Source organism: Anopheles gambiae, chromosome 3 (genome assembly GCF_943734735.2).
Source record: "Anopheles gambiae chromosome 3, idAnoGambNW_F1_1, whole genome shotgun sequence".
Lineage (NCBI taxonomy): Eukaryota > Metazoa > Arthropoda > Insecta > Diptera > Culicidae > Anopheles > Anopheles gambiae.
The window spans coordinates 16,641,740-16,654,615 of NC_064602.1; the positions used below are offsets into that span (position 1 = coordinate 16,641,740).

The following is a 12,876-nucleotide window of genomic DNA, read 5'->3' on the forward strand; positions in this document are numbered from 1 at the left end:
TATGAGCTATTTATAATTTCACCATACGTATATATATAATTCATAAGCCATCCCGTCCTCCGACATCATACGGCAGCAACGGCAACCCAGGCGGGCTGTATTTAGGTGTTTCAAATGTACAAATAATCGCTCCCCTCTCACTCGCCGGCCACCATGCAGATACAGACGATGATACAGACGGCGACTACCACCCACCCATCAGTCAAATGTGTGTAATTTAGGTTCTATTTTGAAATGGGCGCCCTTCGCGTTTGTGGCTTCTTACGCTGCCACTGCATGAATGATGAACCTTTGCATAATCCATGAAGTCCCCTGCGCTCTGTTGCCAAGACACAAAAGCCGCCCGGCTCTGTAAAATGCCACTGGGAAGTGTAACAACACGGGGTGACGTAGAACCCTTTTTCTGAATCAAAAACAGCTCCCGGTGTAGGTAGCAGGAACCAAGCTAAGCATGAAAAAGGGGCGCCTAATGAAAAACGGGAACAAACAGAGACCGCACCAGTCTCCAATTGTGTCAGTTGGCTTGGGGGGGTTTCCTGTGTGACGTATTTTAACCCTGCGCGTGTGTGTGTGGGTTTGCAAGTGTAAAAATAATTAAATTCATCATTTGTTCAAACACCGTCGTCCCTCTGCGCATCCCAAGAAAGGAGTGTGAAATAATCACGTTTATTAGGTTGCTGACTCTAATGAAATTCATGCGGCGGGGAATCTGCCCTTACTTTCCCTTTTTTTCCCATAGGCATGTTTGTGTTCGTTACTGTGCGCATTAAAACGATGCCATTCCTTTGCTAATGGCGTCATATTTATGGCGCAACGGCAAGGAATTAAAACCGGTGAAAACGAGACGTTGTGGCCATGATTGACGCGTTGCCAAAAATTGGCTAAATGTGAGGCATTACTTTCTTCGCGATAAAAGAATGCCAATCTGGGTATCATCAGCTGGCAGCACGGTGGAACAGTCTGCCGTCACCGGTGTCAGCGTTTAATTGCTTAGTGAATCTTGTCCGAATTTCATTCACCTTTTTTCACCGTGTGGGTGAAAATCGGGGCTGAAAGCATTTCCAGTGCACCGTCTTCGCCACACACCCGGAACCGTTTGAAACTTTAATCAGGTAATTAATATTAATGACTAATGTCGCGTCCCATGTCACGTCAGTGCTCGCCGTGAAGGCATTCAGGGCAGCTGCCAGCTGCCAGGATGTGGTGACTTAAAATTCAAATGCTTCCCTTCCACACAAGGATCAATGTTGATGTCTTCCCGCTGAAGCCAGCCGGCTCTAGTCACGTCAATCATATACATATATGTGCCACACATTAATGCCCCACTGATGCGGGGCTTTTCCATCGCCCGTTGAACTGAGCTGGGGCGTTTTCGCTTTCCGGAGTGTTGCTTTCTGGATGGTGATGGCCGTGACAGCTGAGCTGAGGTTTTAGTTTAATTCCTTCGCTTCGGAGAAAGGGATAAGCGATTTTATAAGCGTACGCGAACGTGTGCATGTGTGTAATTTTCCACCGCCCCGTTCCTTCAGCTGCACGGCGAGGACTGGCGGCGGGGCTCGTACGCACAATCTGGCGTTTGTAATAAATATTAAATTACACTATGAATAATGATTAGCCGCCGTGTCGTCGTCTTAGCCAGGAGGTCAGGCACGATTTCGCTACCAGCTGGCTGGGTGATTAGGTGTAAGAGGCTTTTGCACAACTTCCGGTGGCTTTCTTAGGCACCAAACGCACCAAAACCGTTCGATCTTAATTACTTGTACCCGATTGCATACCGAAATTCCCTGGGCTGCAATTCACACCGGCAAAAGCATCTTGGGCGAGAAACACATGCTCACGGTCGAGAATTTCATCTTCACTGTACAAAGCCAAGTACAAATTAAACCTTGCATATGCTTGCTTGCTTCCATCACCAAATTCCGTGAAATTCTTCCGTTGGGTTTACTCATCAATTATTCGCACTGTAAACACAAGTCCTTTACATGCAAGCAAACGATGCATGTTTAATGTAAAGTCACCTTTAACACTTGCTGCGGGACGCCGCAGTCGGTGACGTTCTCCGATTGGATTGGATGGCTGTTGTAGGCGAAAAAGTGAACTTATTAATTTGCTTCAATGAGCACACATACACACGCGCGAGGCACACGAGGTTAATTATGCATGCGCATTAGGTGACGCTCTGTTGCACTTAGCTGATGAGAGTTTTTGCTCAAGCGTCACATCATTGGATGTGATCCTTTTTGCTGGGGGATTCTGCGTTAGGGATCAATTTTCCAGTCATTTGAAGCGAAGGGAGAGGATACGTACCATTGAAGGGATTTTTATTATGTTATACACTGTTTGAGCATTATCGCAAGCTGACAATGAAGTAGCTCTAAAACATTGAAATGATGTTTTAACTTGATGGAGTCCTTTTTTCGATGTAGAATAAGGATACAATTATGGTTAGTAAGAGGTGGTTTGTAAAATCTTATATTTTAAATATCAAATAACGATGATAGGGCTATATAAGATGTGTTATCGATCAATATCTAATAGTGTATTGGCAGCTTTGACGAATGATAGTTACAAGCATTGCATCAGTACCGGTATGTACTGGTCGCTCAAAAGCTTGTTAGTCGGAGTTTATATATTTGTATGTATCAACGAGAGCTTAACCACCGACGAACCGACGTGACACTTCGAACAAAATTAGCTTCAATAGTTCAATAGTCTCCTCGTTTTGATTGAAAATACGGTACATACTAGCGCCATCTCTATAATGATTCGCTTACTACTCTGACACTGGCGAAAAATTGCTGAACCGCCTTTTTGTTTTCCTCCTGAAATTCCAACGCGCAATATTTTATTCACTTCTCATCTCTTTTGTTGTTATTTGAAACGATATAAAATAATGTTCCCGCGTGTTTTGTCCAATTATTCCAACAAAATCTTGCCTTGCTTCGCATTTTGTTTTTGGAAAAAAATATTTACATCCAAGCAGTCGCTTACAGAGCTCATTTTGACAGAAATGATCGCCTCAATAGCAAATGACAATGCTTGCGTGTGGGACACTTTTGGAGCTCAAGTATCACCGTGCAGCTACACGAGGTGAAACATATAGCAAAATGAGCTATTTGACTGGATGAATATCTGACAGATACAGCTAAAGTGTTGGGGGAGATAAAACATCCGTTTTCAAAAATTCCCTAAAAAAGAATATCTTCCTAAGCGGAACATTCCCTAATTGGAAAAAATAATGAATTGTTGACTGAAAATTGACGAAATACTTCATATTAAAGTTATTTTATGGATTTAATTGTGATTTTGTACGCGTTATTTGTTTACATTGCACATTAGCTGGTTACTAAGATAAGTTATTTGACAGATATTTCTCCTGTCAAATAGTTCATTTCGCTGCATATTTCACCTCATGTAGCCGCGCGGTTACGTCGGTTCGTCGGTGACTTAACAATTTCGTTTTAATTGTATGAGCTACGGGTATTTAATTTAAATTGCAATATTATACAAAATTTCTTGATAAAAATAGTAGAATATATTAATAACAATGAATGACAAATCTTCGTTGCTACGTTAAAAAAAATCATTGCTAAATAATCAATTAGCTTTCAAAACATGTTCATAAACAAAGCAATGGCCTCTTTTATAATTAAAACCAGAAAGCTGAACCTGTCAGTGGAACAATTTTCATCTCTAGGACTGTATCGTTTTTTTTCTGTTTGAAATGAATTATAATACGATTAATACATTATAAAACATTGTTTCAAATTGTTTTGTAACCTTATTTGGCAAAATATTTGAATTTAAGAGTAAATCAACTCTGAGCTAATCTGATCGTGCTTGCAACGCCATTATTTTTCTAGCTGAAATCTGAGTTTGGCGTGTGGTTTTGTATTGAGTGTTGACATATTTTCTGTCATCAAGTATCAAACTTCATATTAAACAGCTGGTCGCTTAAAACCTCACCCCACAATAACAATCACCTTTTTACCGTATATTTTAATTCCGATTTTTCCCAAGTTGAGTACATAACTAAGAACAAAATATCCTTTAAATCTCCTCCAATTTAAAAACGACCGATATCAAGGAAAAAACAAGAATTGTACCACCAAATAATAAAATTCCATTAAATAATAAATATCCACGAACAGATTCTGCATAGAATATAAACAGCAGAATCATTTCCTAGTTATTAAATTTATACAGCTCGCAGGTAGACAGCAAGCCCATCAGCAGCATCGCTACGATTGCTCCATTTTAAATGATACCAACGCAACGCAAAACCACACCTATTCGCCTGGAAAACCCATCGAAAGTGTCTTTCTTCATCAGTGATAATTCAAATTGATGGCCTCCGCTACGCAAGCTTCGGGTGTGGGAAATTGCAGGAACGAAAAGAATGTAAAAAAAGGCGAAACAAGGCATGAAAACAACTTCCCCCAAACCATCAAGCTTTCCAGTCAACCAGTCACTCAACCGTCAATAAGGACGTGTTCCATCTACCTCCGGCTGGATAGGACCCGTTTCCCGAGTTTCCGGTCTTAACATGAATGATGTGCAAAAGTGCAGTAACGCACACACTCTCTCTCTCTCTCTCTCTCTCGCTCTGTACTTAGCCACCGTCCGTCCGTGAGTGTGTGTCGAATCGAATTCCATTTGATTGACGCCGAAAGCAAGTGAAGTTCACATTGCTTCGTTTTACAAGAGGCTCTTGAATTTTACCGGGAAAGGAGAGAAAAAAAACCGCTCTCCATCCTTACCCAACAACCATGGTCCAGGTCTTCGTTCGGTTTGGAGACAGACGCCGGTTGCTAAGGTGTGCTTGTTATGCGTCATTCTCTGCGCTGCCGCTGTGTCGATTGAAAATAGTGGCAGATTTTGAAGAAAAACAAAAAAACAGGTGCTTTTGCCCACTTTCCTAGAGCGACGGGGAAAAACAAAACGAGCTTCCGTCATGCATTGAAATGAAGGCAAGTGTAACTTTCGTTTCCAATCGCTTCCGGCGGCACTTAAGCGTTATTGCAAGATTAGATTCCTGCAACGAATACACGTGTTGTGTGTGTGTGTGTGTGTGTGTGTGTGTGTGTGTGTGGGAAGTAAAAATTCATTTTTTACTATTTTTTGTTACTTTTCTCCTTGTTAAAGGTAAAAAATTGAAATTCATTCCATTCAAGCATGAAAAGGATGGTAGAAAAAGATCCTTCTCGTTTTGAGTCCCTTCTTTCATCCCATTTTCCATTCCACGTATATTTTTAAAATCATCACGCTTCGGAAAATACGTTCATCAACATCTCAACAAACCACTTCATCACCAACTCTTCAACTCTAATGAACATTACAACAATTGTTAAATGTCACTTTACAGTAACACAACCAAACAGCAGCAGTAGCACGTTTCTCCACCTTTTGCCACCTTTCCGACACACATTCCCTGACCAGGCCAGCGGGTAGTCAGTTTTTTGCTAAATTAAAACGATGAAGTGCTCCACGGTCGTACGCTTCTGTCCCCCGGAACAGGAGTTTTCTGAAGAGATGGGCGGCAAAAAGAAAAAAGAAAACCGTTCAAACTCCCAAACAGAAGGGAGGAAAAAAACCAGGCACCTCAAGTAGTCACCACCTCAAGCTCAAGCTGTCTCGAGTGGAAGTTTCAGTGCTTGAGCAGAGTTTAGGAATGTTTTAACAACCCCTGCTATACTACCTCAGTAGTTAGCGGTCAGCGCAGTAACGTTTTTGAAGAGTTTTAACTACACCTTTTTCTATGGCGCTTGAGAGTTGCCTTTGATTGCGGGAGGAGTTTTTATGTCTTGCGGAAGAGATTAATTTCAAAATATAATAGCGCAATCTTGTATTAAAATAATACATTCAACGCATAATAAATTCTCTATTCTATTATCTTCTCCTTTTATTCCAGATTCTGCTTCCAATTCCTGTCGGCTGCCCGCGAGAAATCTTCGATCTGATGTGCGAATGCTGGCAGCGTAACGAGGCGAGCCGGCCAAACTTCCGCGAAATTCATCTGTTCCTGCAGCGGAAAAATCTAGGGTACAAACCGAATGCTTCTCTTTAAACACAACCCCTTTATTTTACACCTTCAAAACAAACACTTTCTCATACGAAGATCGATATGAAATGAACAGAACAGCAACCGCAATACACTCAACAACGCAACAACAACAAAACCTACAACGAATAACGTTAACACACCTCGCACGTATCCGTTTTGTTAGTTTGACGTAAAACAATTAGAACAAGACAAAGCAACTAGTGAAAACAGAAATGAATGAACTAACGAACCGACCACCGTACGAGAATGTTTAAAAACAAGTAATAAAAAAAACAACAACAAAAACGAAACCGCCAACACACAGAAGAGAAACGAACGATGGAAGTTGCACAAAGCATGGAGCTTGATTGTTTTGTTTTTTTGTTACCTTTCGTTTTGCATTCCCACCAAATTGACGCATGTGCGTTTTTGGTCCCCATTTTGCATAGCTGAAACTTCACTTCGTTAGTGTATTATGTTATTACTTTCACTTTTCTATCATTTAATTTAGTTGTGCACCTCTTTCAAAAGTGTTCTTCGTTCCTACACTACATTTTTTCATCACCTTAATTCGTTCGTGTGTTTGTTTTACCATTTTTGTCTATCGAGTGTTTGTCTGTGTGTGTGTTGATTTTGGCACCATTTTTTCTTTTGTTGTATTGAATAGTGATGGGTGTTATTTTACATTCTTTCTTTTTCTTTTTTACAGTGTTTCCAATCTTTTATTTCATCGGAAACACATTCAATTAGTATTTTCATAATTGTTTTTGTTTTGTTTTCCCATTGTTTCCTCGCTGTTTTTTTTTTGTACAACATTTTACACCTTTTTTCTATTTGTTTATTTGTTTGCTTTGGACTGTTTCATTGCTGTTTGTTCAGTGCATTTGAGGTAACACAAAACAAGCACTTTCTAATACATCTCCCGAAACACTTTGATAATTAAAAAGAGAATCAATCAGCCGTCATTTCTATTGCTAACATACTTTCTCTCTTCTCTTTCTCTCTTCCCTTTCATTTGCAGTGAGTATTTTCACCACCTGTAAAATTGGATTTTGAAACAAAAAATGCGATCGAGCAATCGAAAGTAAAACAATGCTCTTTTTTCTATTCCTTTCGTGATGAACACGAAATGACACTACCCCCTCGACTCACTGCACCATACCATACATTGCACCTTCCAAATTCCAAAACACACAAACAATTCCATGAAATCCACGCAGCCCAACCGCACACCGTTCTAGCTGATCCAGTCCGGCTGATGACGGCCAAGCGAACGAAAACGCTGACCCGAAATTAGTGCAACCGGTTCGGAATAAAGCCCCCGCTGTTTGAGTGAAAGTCTTTCAAAATCTTTAACACCCGTTCCCCCGGGCCGGCAAGCAAGGGGCCAGCTACCTGGTGCAACAAAGTCGCGATGCTCACACAGACACACGGTGTACACGGTGTAACAACACTCAAGACACAAACACACACACACACGAACGGATTCAAACGACGAAGAAATGTGATTTTGATACGACCCCGCGTGGCCAGTGTGTGGGCCAGAGGAAGCAAAAGCATACGATGGATGGCTCAACACTAGTGATAATCTGCTGTAGTAGTGTTGTGTGCTTTAGGCTGAAATCACATCGAGCATAATAATAATGTCGAACAGGGAAACAAATCATATCGAACGCAACGCGCGGCACACTCGAACTCGAAGAAGCGTGCAAGTGGCGGACGTAGCAAGGTGGTAGTAGCAAGCGCGGGAACATTGTGAATATGTTTTAAGGGTGCCAGGAGGAACAACTATTGATCCCACCTAAAACGTAAATTTGAAATTGGGAGCACACGAAATTCGCACGACAAAAACGTGGACGATTCCCCTCAGCTGATCAATCCTGAATCCTGCTGAAGGTATGTGCGTTTAGTACATTCGTTTCTATTTAATCGCCTAAGAAATTGCAAACGAACTGGATTATTCGGTATTATTCATTACTTTATCGGTTACTTTATTGAACAAGTTTTAGTTTAAAACTCGAAACATACACAACACGATTAGAGAAATGCTGCGCAGGCAGCATAATTGCTTTCACTAGGGCCGGAACGGAAAAGGAGAAAAACCAAATGAAACAAATGCCATGTGTAGTAATGAAGTGAATTGAAACTCATAAAAACACACACACCCAGAGATACATCTACACATTCATGTAGAGTAGGTATTATCAGTAAGAACACACACAATACACACTAACGAAATGTAAGTAGCACTGTAAAGAAACTTTATTCCTTGTGTATATTGAAGAGAGAATAGGAATTGAGAGGAGACGCCGCGCAGAGACGCCCGTGACAGGAAAACCTTGTACTGTGTTCCTTTAAACTGTTTTTATTTTTTGTTCTGCATTTCTTCTTATGTTTCCAAGATGTTTCCAAATGTATTGTTTATCTATACAGACATAAACACAAGTACACCTATAAACATACACGTTCAATCGCAAGGACAACAGTTTGCCCCTAAAGTTAGGCTGTGTCTTTGTAACGTCAACATGAAATGCCCCTAAAGGTAGGCAATGTGGTATTGTAATTTCTTTTAAATCTTTTCTGCAAAATTCGTATCATCTCTTGGTTGTTTTTTCTCTTTTACAATGTACAATCAAGCCCAGTTTACTATTTGTTTAAAAAAACAAAACTAAATACAAGCAAAATTAGTCACAAATTGATAGCAAGTTTAAAGTATTCTATATCATCATTCGAATCATTTCATCGGATAAGAGCAAAAGGAAGGCCAGAAGTCATTTGAATTAAATCATTATTTAACGAAATCATTAAGTAAGGTCAACGCTATAGGTTAGTGGATCGAACGCGATTACTAAAACCCCATAAGGAACACTTTTCTCTTTTTCTCTTATTATTATTATTATTATTATACAAGTGAAAAGGAAAGGCAAAAACTAAAGTCTCGTAAAATAAAGGGAGAACAAGTTTGCATACAAATAAACACATAAAACACAAAACTCCGTTAAAGAATTGTTTTTTTATGCCGAAATCTGTTGTTTTGTTCGCTTTAATTTCGTTTTTCTTCTTATGTTTTCAATTTTTTTTACTAGATTTACTGTTTTATTTCATATATTTTAGTATTAATTTTGTTTAGTGTTTAGTGATGCGTAAGTATGACATGTTTTACTTTATTTTCTTTCGTTCTTATCTTCTCTACCAAGCATGCTTTAAGAAACGTTCGAATGACATTAGGCAAACATTATTAACGCATTAGCATTAGATGTGAAAGAAACCAAAACAAGCAACAACAACACAAAAAAACCCACAAAACATTGGAGTGAGTACGCAGGTGAGAAAGTAACCTATCGAACTACGATCGCACCTACGATTATATGTATAAGTGAACCTTGTCTTCCCGCTGAACAAAAAAAAAGAAAAGAAAAACAATGTACATTTAAAAACAGGTTTAAAACAAAGCAAAGCAAACAGATTAGATCGCTTAACCAATCCGAATGTAGTGTAGAGAGAGTTTTGTTTGTAACATTTTGCATTAGACAAAAAAAAGCAAATGCTAAAATTTTAAGGAGCAAACAAATAAACGAATGTACATTGGTTAGCAATTGGCAGCTTTTACAAATAACTTTATAGCCTTTCTTTTCTGTTTCTAGACGGTTTGTTCAAGCGAAACGAGTTAAAAATTCAACTACCAACTATTCACTCTCACGTTTGAATCACATTTCCTCTAACAATTTCACGCAAAAACTAAACAAAACAAAACGGTGCTATCTTCTGTTTCTATTTCTTCGTGGCGACACTTTCGTGACAATAAGTATAACATACGATACGAATGAATTGCCGTGAGAGATCCGCACTCACGGTGCTAGATCCATTATTAGTCGGACCCGGAAACAGCAGGGACAACAGAACAAGTAAAGTAAAAAACAGAGTATTTGAAAGTGGCAAACACAAAACGAAAAATGAAAGCAGATGGAATACCGCAAGGAAACAGAAAGTGAACTATTAAAAAGTCTATATTTTTCTTATGACTACTCTATCAAGATTTCATTCTAAGAGAAGCACAATGAACTGAAACGGTGAAAGGAAAAAAAGAAGGAGCGAAAAGCGAAAAATGAATGTTTATACTTTGAAGTTGCATACTTGAAGTGAGACCTGTCCCATACAATCGAAGCACACGAGTATCTCTCGACCTTTAAGCACTGTCTTCTCACAACAAATTGTGTATATTTTTGCCTACCCTTGCGATGAAAACCCGTGCTCTACTAAGTCCGTAGCAGTAATGGACGTGTTAATCAGCTTTAAGATTGGTGGAATAGAAAATGCAAGGTCAGTAGTAGAAAGTATGTAATTGGTTGGTAGTGAGGAAGTATTGGACTGTTCTTACTTTGTAATAATCTTATAGTTTACAACACTTTTAAGCCTTCTTTTGATTAAACCGCTAATGTACGATCAAGCCAAAAAAGAGTTACGAAAAGAAGAAAAAAAATCCAATATATGCTCTTTCCTTCCACACAAATATTCAACAAGAGCTGGAAAAGCCAAATTATGATTTTCTTATACCGTTTATGATTTTTCGCGCATGATAGAAAGCCCTTTGTGGTCGAACAATATTGTTTGCTCATCGAAGAGGAACTAATAATGTATGGGCGCAACAGTATGAGCTACTTCCATGTGAGCATGTGAGCCTAAAGTTGGACGGGATACACCATCCTTCTTGGTATGTGCGCACTGTACATCGAGTCTAAAAAAGCATCCTTCACCTCTTAGCTTTGCTCGATTCACGCCACTACTTCAGCTCAAAACGGTCCAGTAGTGTGGTGGAAATTTGATCTGCATTTTTCGGTTTTTCCATTTCACCGGAAAAATATTCACCGAAACGTTTGCTCATGCATGAGCAAGTAGCGCTAAGGGGCCTCGAAACTGCTAGGCCGGCATGCCCTTCAAGCTCGGACATTTGAGAAGCAGAAAGAAACAATAATACCCCAACACAAACAGCACTTTAGTGGTTGCATTTTTTAATATTTCAATTTTTTTGGAAATTTCACAACATTTTTCAATCCTTCAACAAACGTTGGTTCCACCAGCGCCAGCCAGCCACGCCAAGTATCGGTGCACCGGTATGATTTGCATTGATTTTGAGATTGTTTTTGGTTCTTTTCCACGATCATGCCCGATTTGGCATTACGCTTAACGGTTCAATGGACGGCGCGCATAAGGCAAACATGGTGCGATACAGCGATACAACCCTTGAAACGGTAGTCCGGCGTGAGCAACCTTGGAAACACATAACAACCAAACTAAGCTTGAGCAGCGAAGACGGAAAAATAATTCCTCCCTTTATGCTAAACCCGAACGCAGCGGACGCCAGCACAGAAATACTGATGAGATATTGTTGAGCTGGAGCAGCATGCAACGTTCAAGACGTGCCTCACCCGACCAACTTTTGAAGGAAAGCAAAGAAGCGATTCCAATTGCAAAAGAAACGCAATCCTTTCTGTTAGTTCAGTGCTGCAGTGCGCCGGTCCCCTCGCTGTGTCGGGCTGTAGCAGTTGCTCCAGATCGTTCGTGATACATTTTATACATACCCGTCCGAGCGATCCCGTTTTTCGCCGGAACCATTCGCCTATCCATCATTGTGACTGTGGCCACGCTCCACCGAGGGCGGAGTAGCATAAATGCGGAATTATAAAATAAACTTTTTAATTAATGGCATCAGGCACCCGTGGCAATTCAATGATGGAGCACGCGAACTACCCGCTCCTTTCCCGTCGCACCATCCACTTTGCTATTTTTCGTTAAAGTTTTCACTTGCTGCGTGCGTTCCAACCCCCGGGCCCGTCCACAAATGCTGTTGCATCAATTTAGCTTGTTATTGAAAAGTCCTCGCAGTGAGTTGTTTTGCCCCGAAGCAAACCGGTTTCTTACTAGTGCGAGCTGGTACAATGTTTGTAACTATTTTCCTACTACCAACTGAACCGTAACACTGGAAAAATAATTGGTAATGTTTGGGGGGGTTTTGGGGTGGAAGTGTACACGGAAAATGAAGGGATATATCTATTTAATTGCAGGTTTCAATTCCAAAAGAGTTTCAGATTACTGTTTAATTCCGCATTTAGTGGAGTTAGATTTAGTTGGCTTCAAAAATTCGATGGAAAATTATCTGGTTGATTGTTATTCGCCAAAACAAATTAACAGAATATAAAAGTATTTCTTTGCTAGAAAATGATTGTATATTAAAGTTAAGGAAAAATTGAACCATTCATTTGGTTCAGTTGCAGATACAGTCCTGGAAATGAAACACTTCAAACGATTTGTTTTAGTCTTGTTCATTTAGTTATTTCGTGCAATCTCAGTACATTTTCGTTTATCCAACGTTTTATTAAAAATTTGCAACTTTTAAGGTAAATTAGTTTAACAACGAAAGAATGATTGTTTTTTGCATACCTTCGGGCGCTCTGACAGTAACAGGGAGGTAATATTAATATACGCCTAAATGTAGGCTATTAATTTGTTTGTTTCTGGATATTCAAAAGATAACTTTTTTGCAATTTTATTTCAAAACTGATCTTCTGCGTTGAATTTTCGATCAAACCGCTGAACAAAGTTAAATAATATTTGTTCATTGTAAATTTTCAAATAGAAATAGACCTATTTTTACATCCCGACTACCACATTCCGAATTAAAGCATTTTCATACCATGCTTTAAGCAGTAATAACGATAACTGGGACTGGGCACTGGGACAATACAATCCTCCTCGGCCCGATGGAAAACAGAAAAGTGAAAATTCATCGGGACGCGCTTTTAATCTTATCACTCGCAGCTCCGCACACCAAATCA

At 39.7% G+C, this 12,876-nt stretch overlaps 1 protein-coding gene across 7 annotated transcripts in view; it reads left to right on the forward strand.

Annotated features, from left to right (window-relative positions):
• Positions 1–9,036, forward strand: part of LOC4578049 (discoidin domain-containing receptor tyrosine kinase B) — a 253,601-nt gene extending 244,565 nt beyond the window's left edge. For 4 of the 7 annotated variants that reach the window (XR_009765849.1, XM_061655106.1, XM_061655108.1 and 1 more), the window contains 2 exons: positions 5,912–6,039; positions 7,262–9,036. Coding sequence is in view for 5 of the 7 variants with exons in the window: in XM_061655106.1 (XP_061511090.1) it covers positions 5,912–6,039; positions 7,262–7,340 (207 nt within the window). In the remaining 2 variants the exon portion in view is untranslated. Of the gene's footprint in view, positions 1–5,911 lie in introns of all 7 variants that reach the window. The other 3 variants (XR_009765848.1, XM_061655109.1, XM_061655110.1) reach the window with 2 other exon arrangements.
• The last annotated feature ends 3,840 nt before the right edge of the window (positions 9,037–12,876 follow it).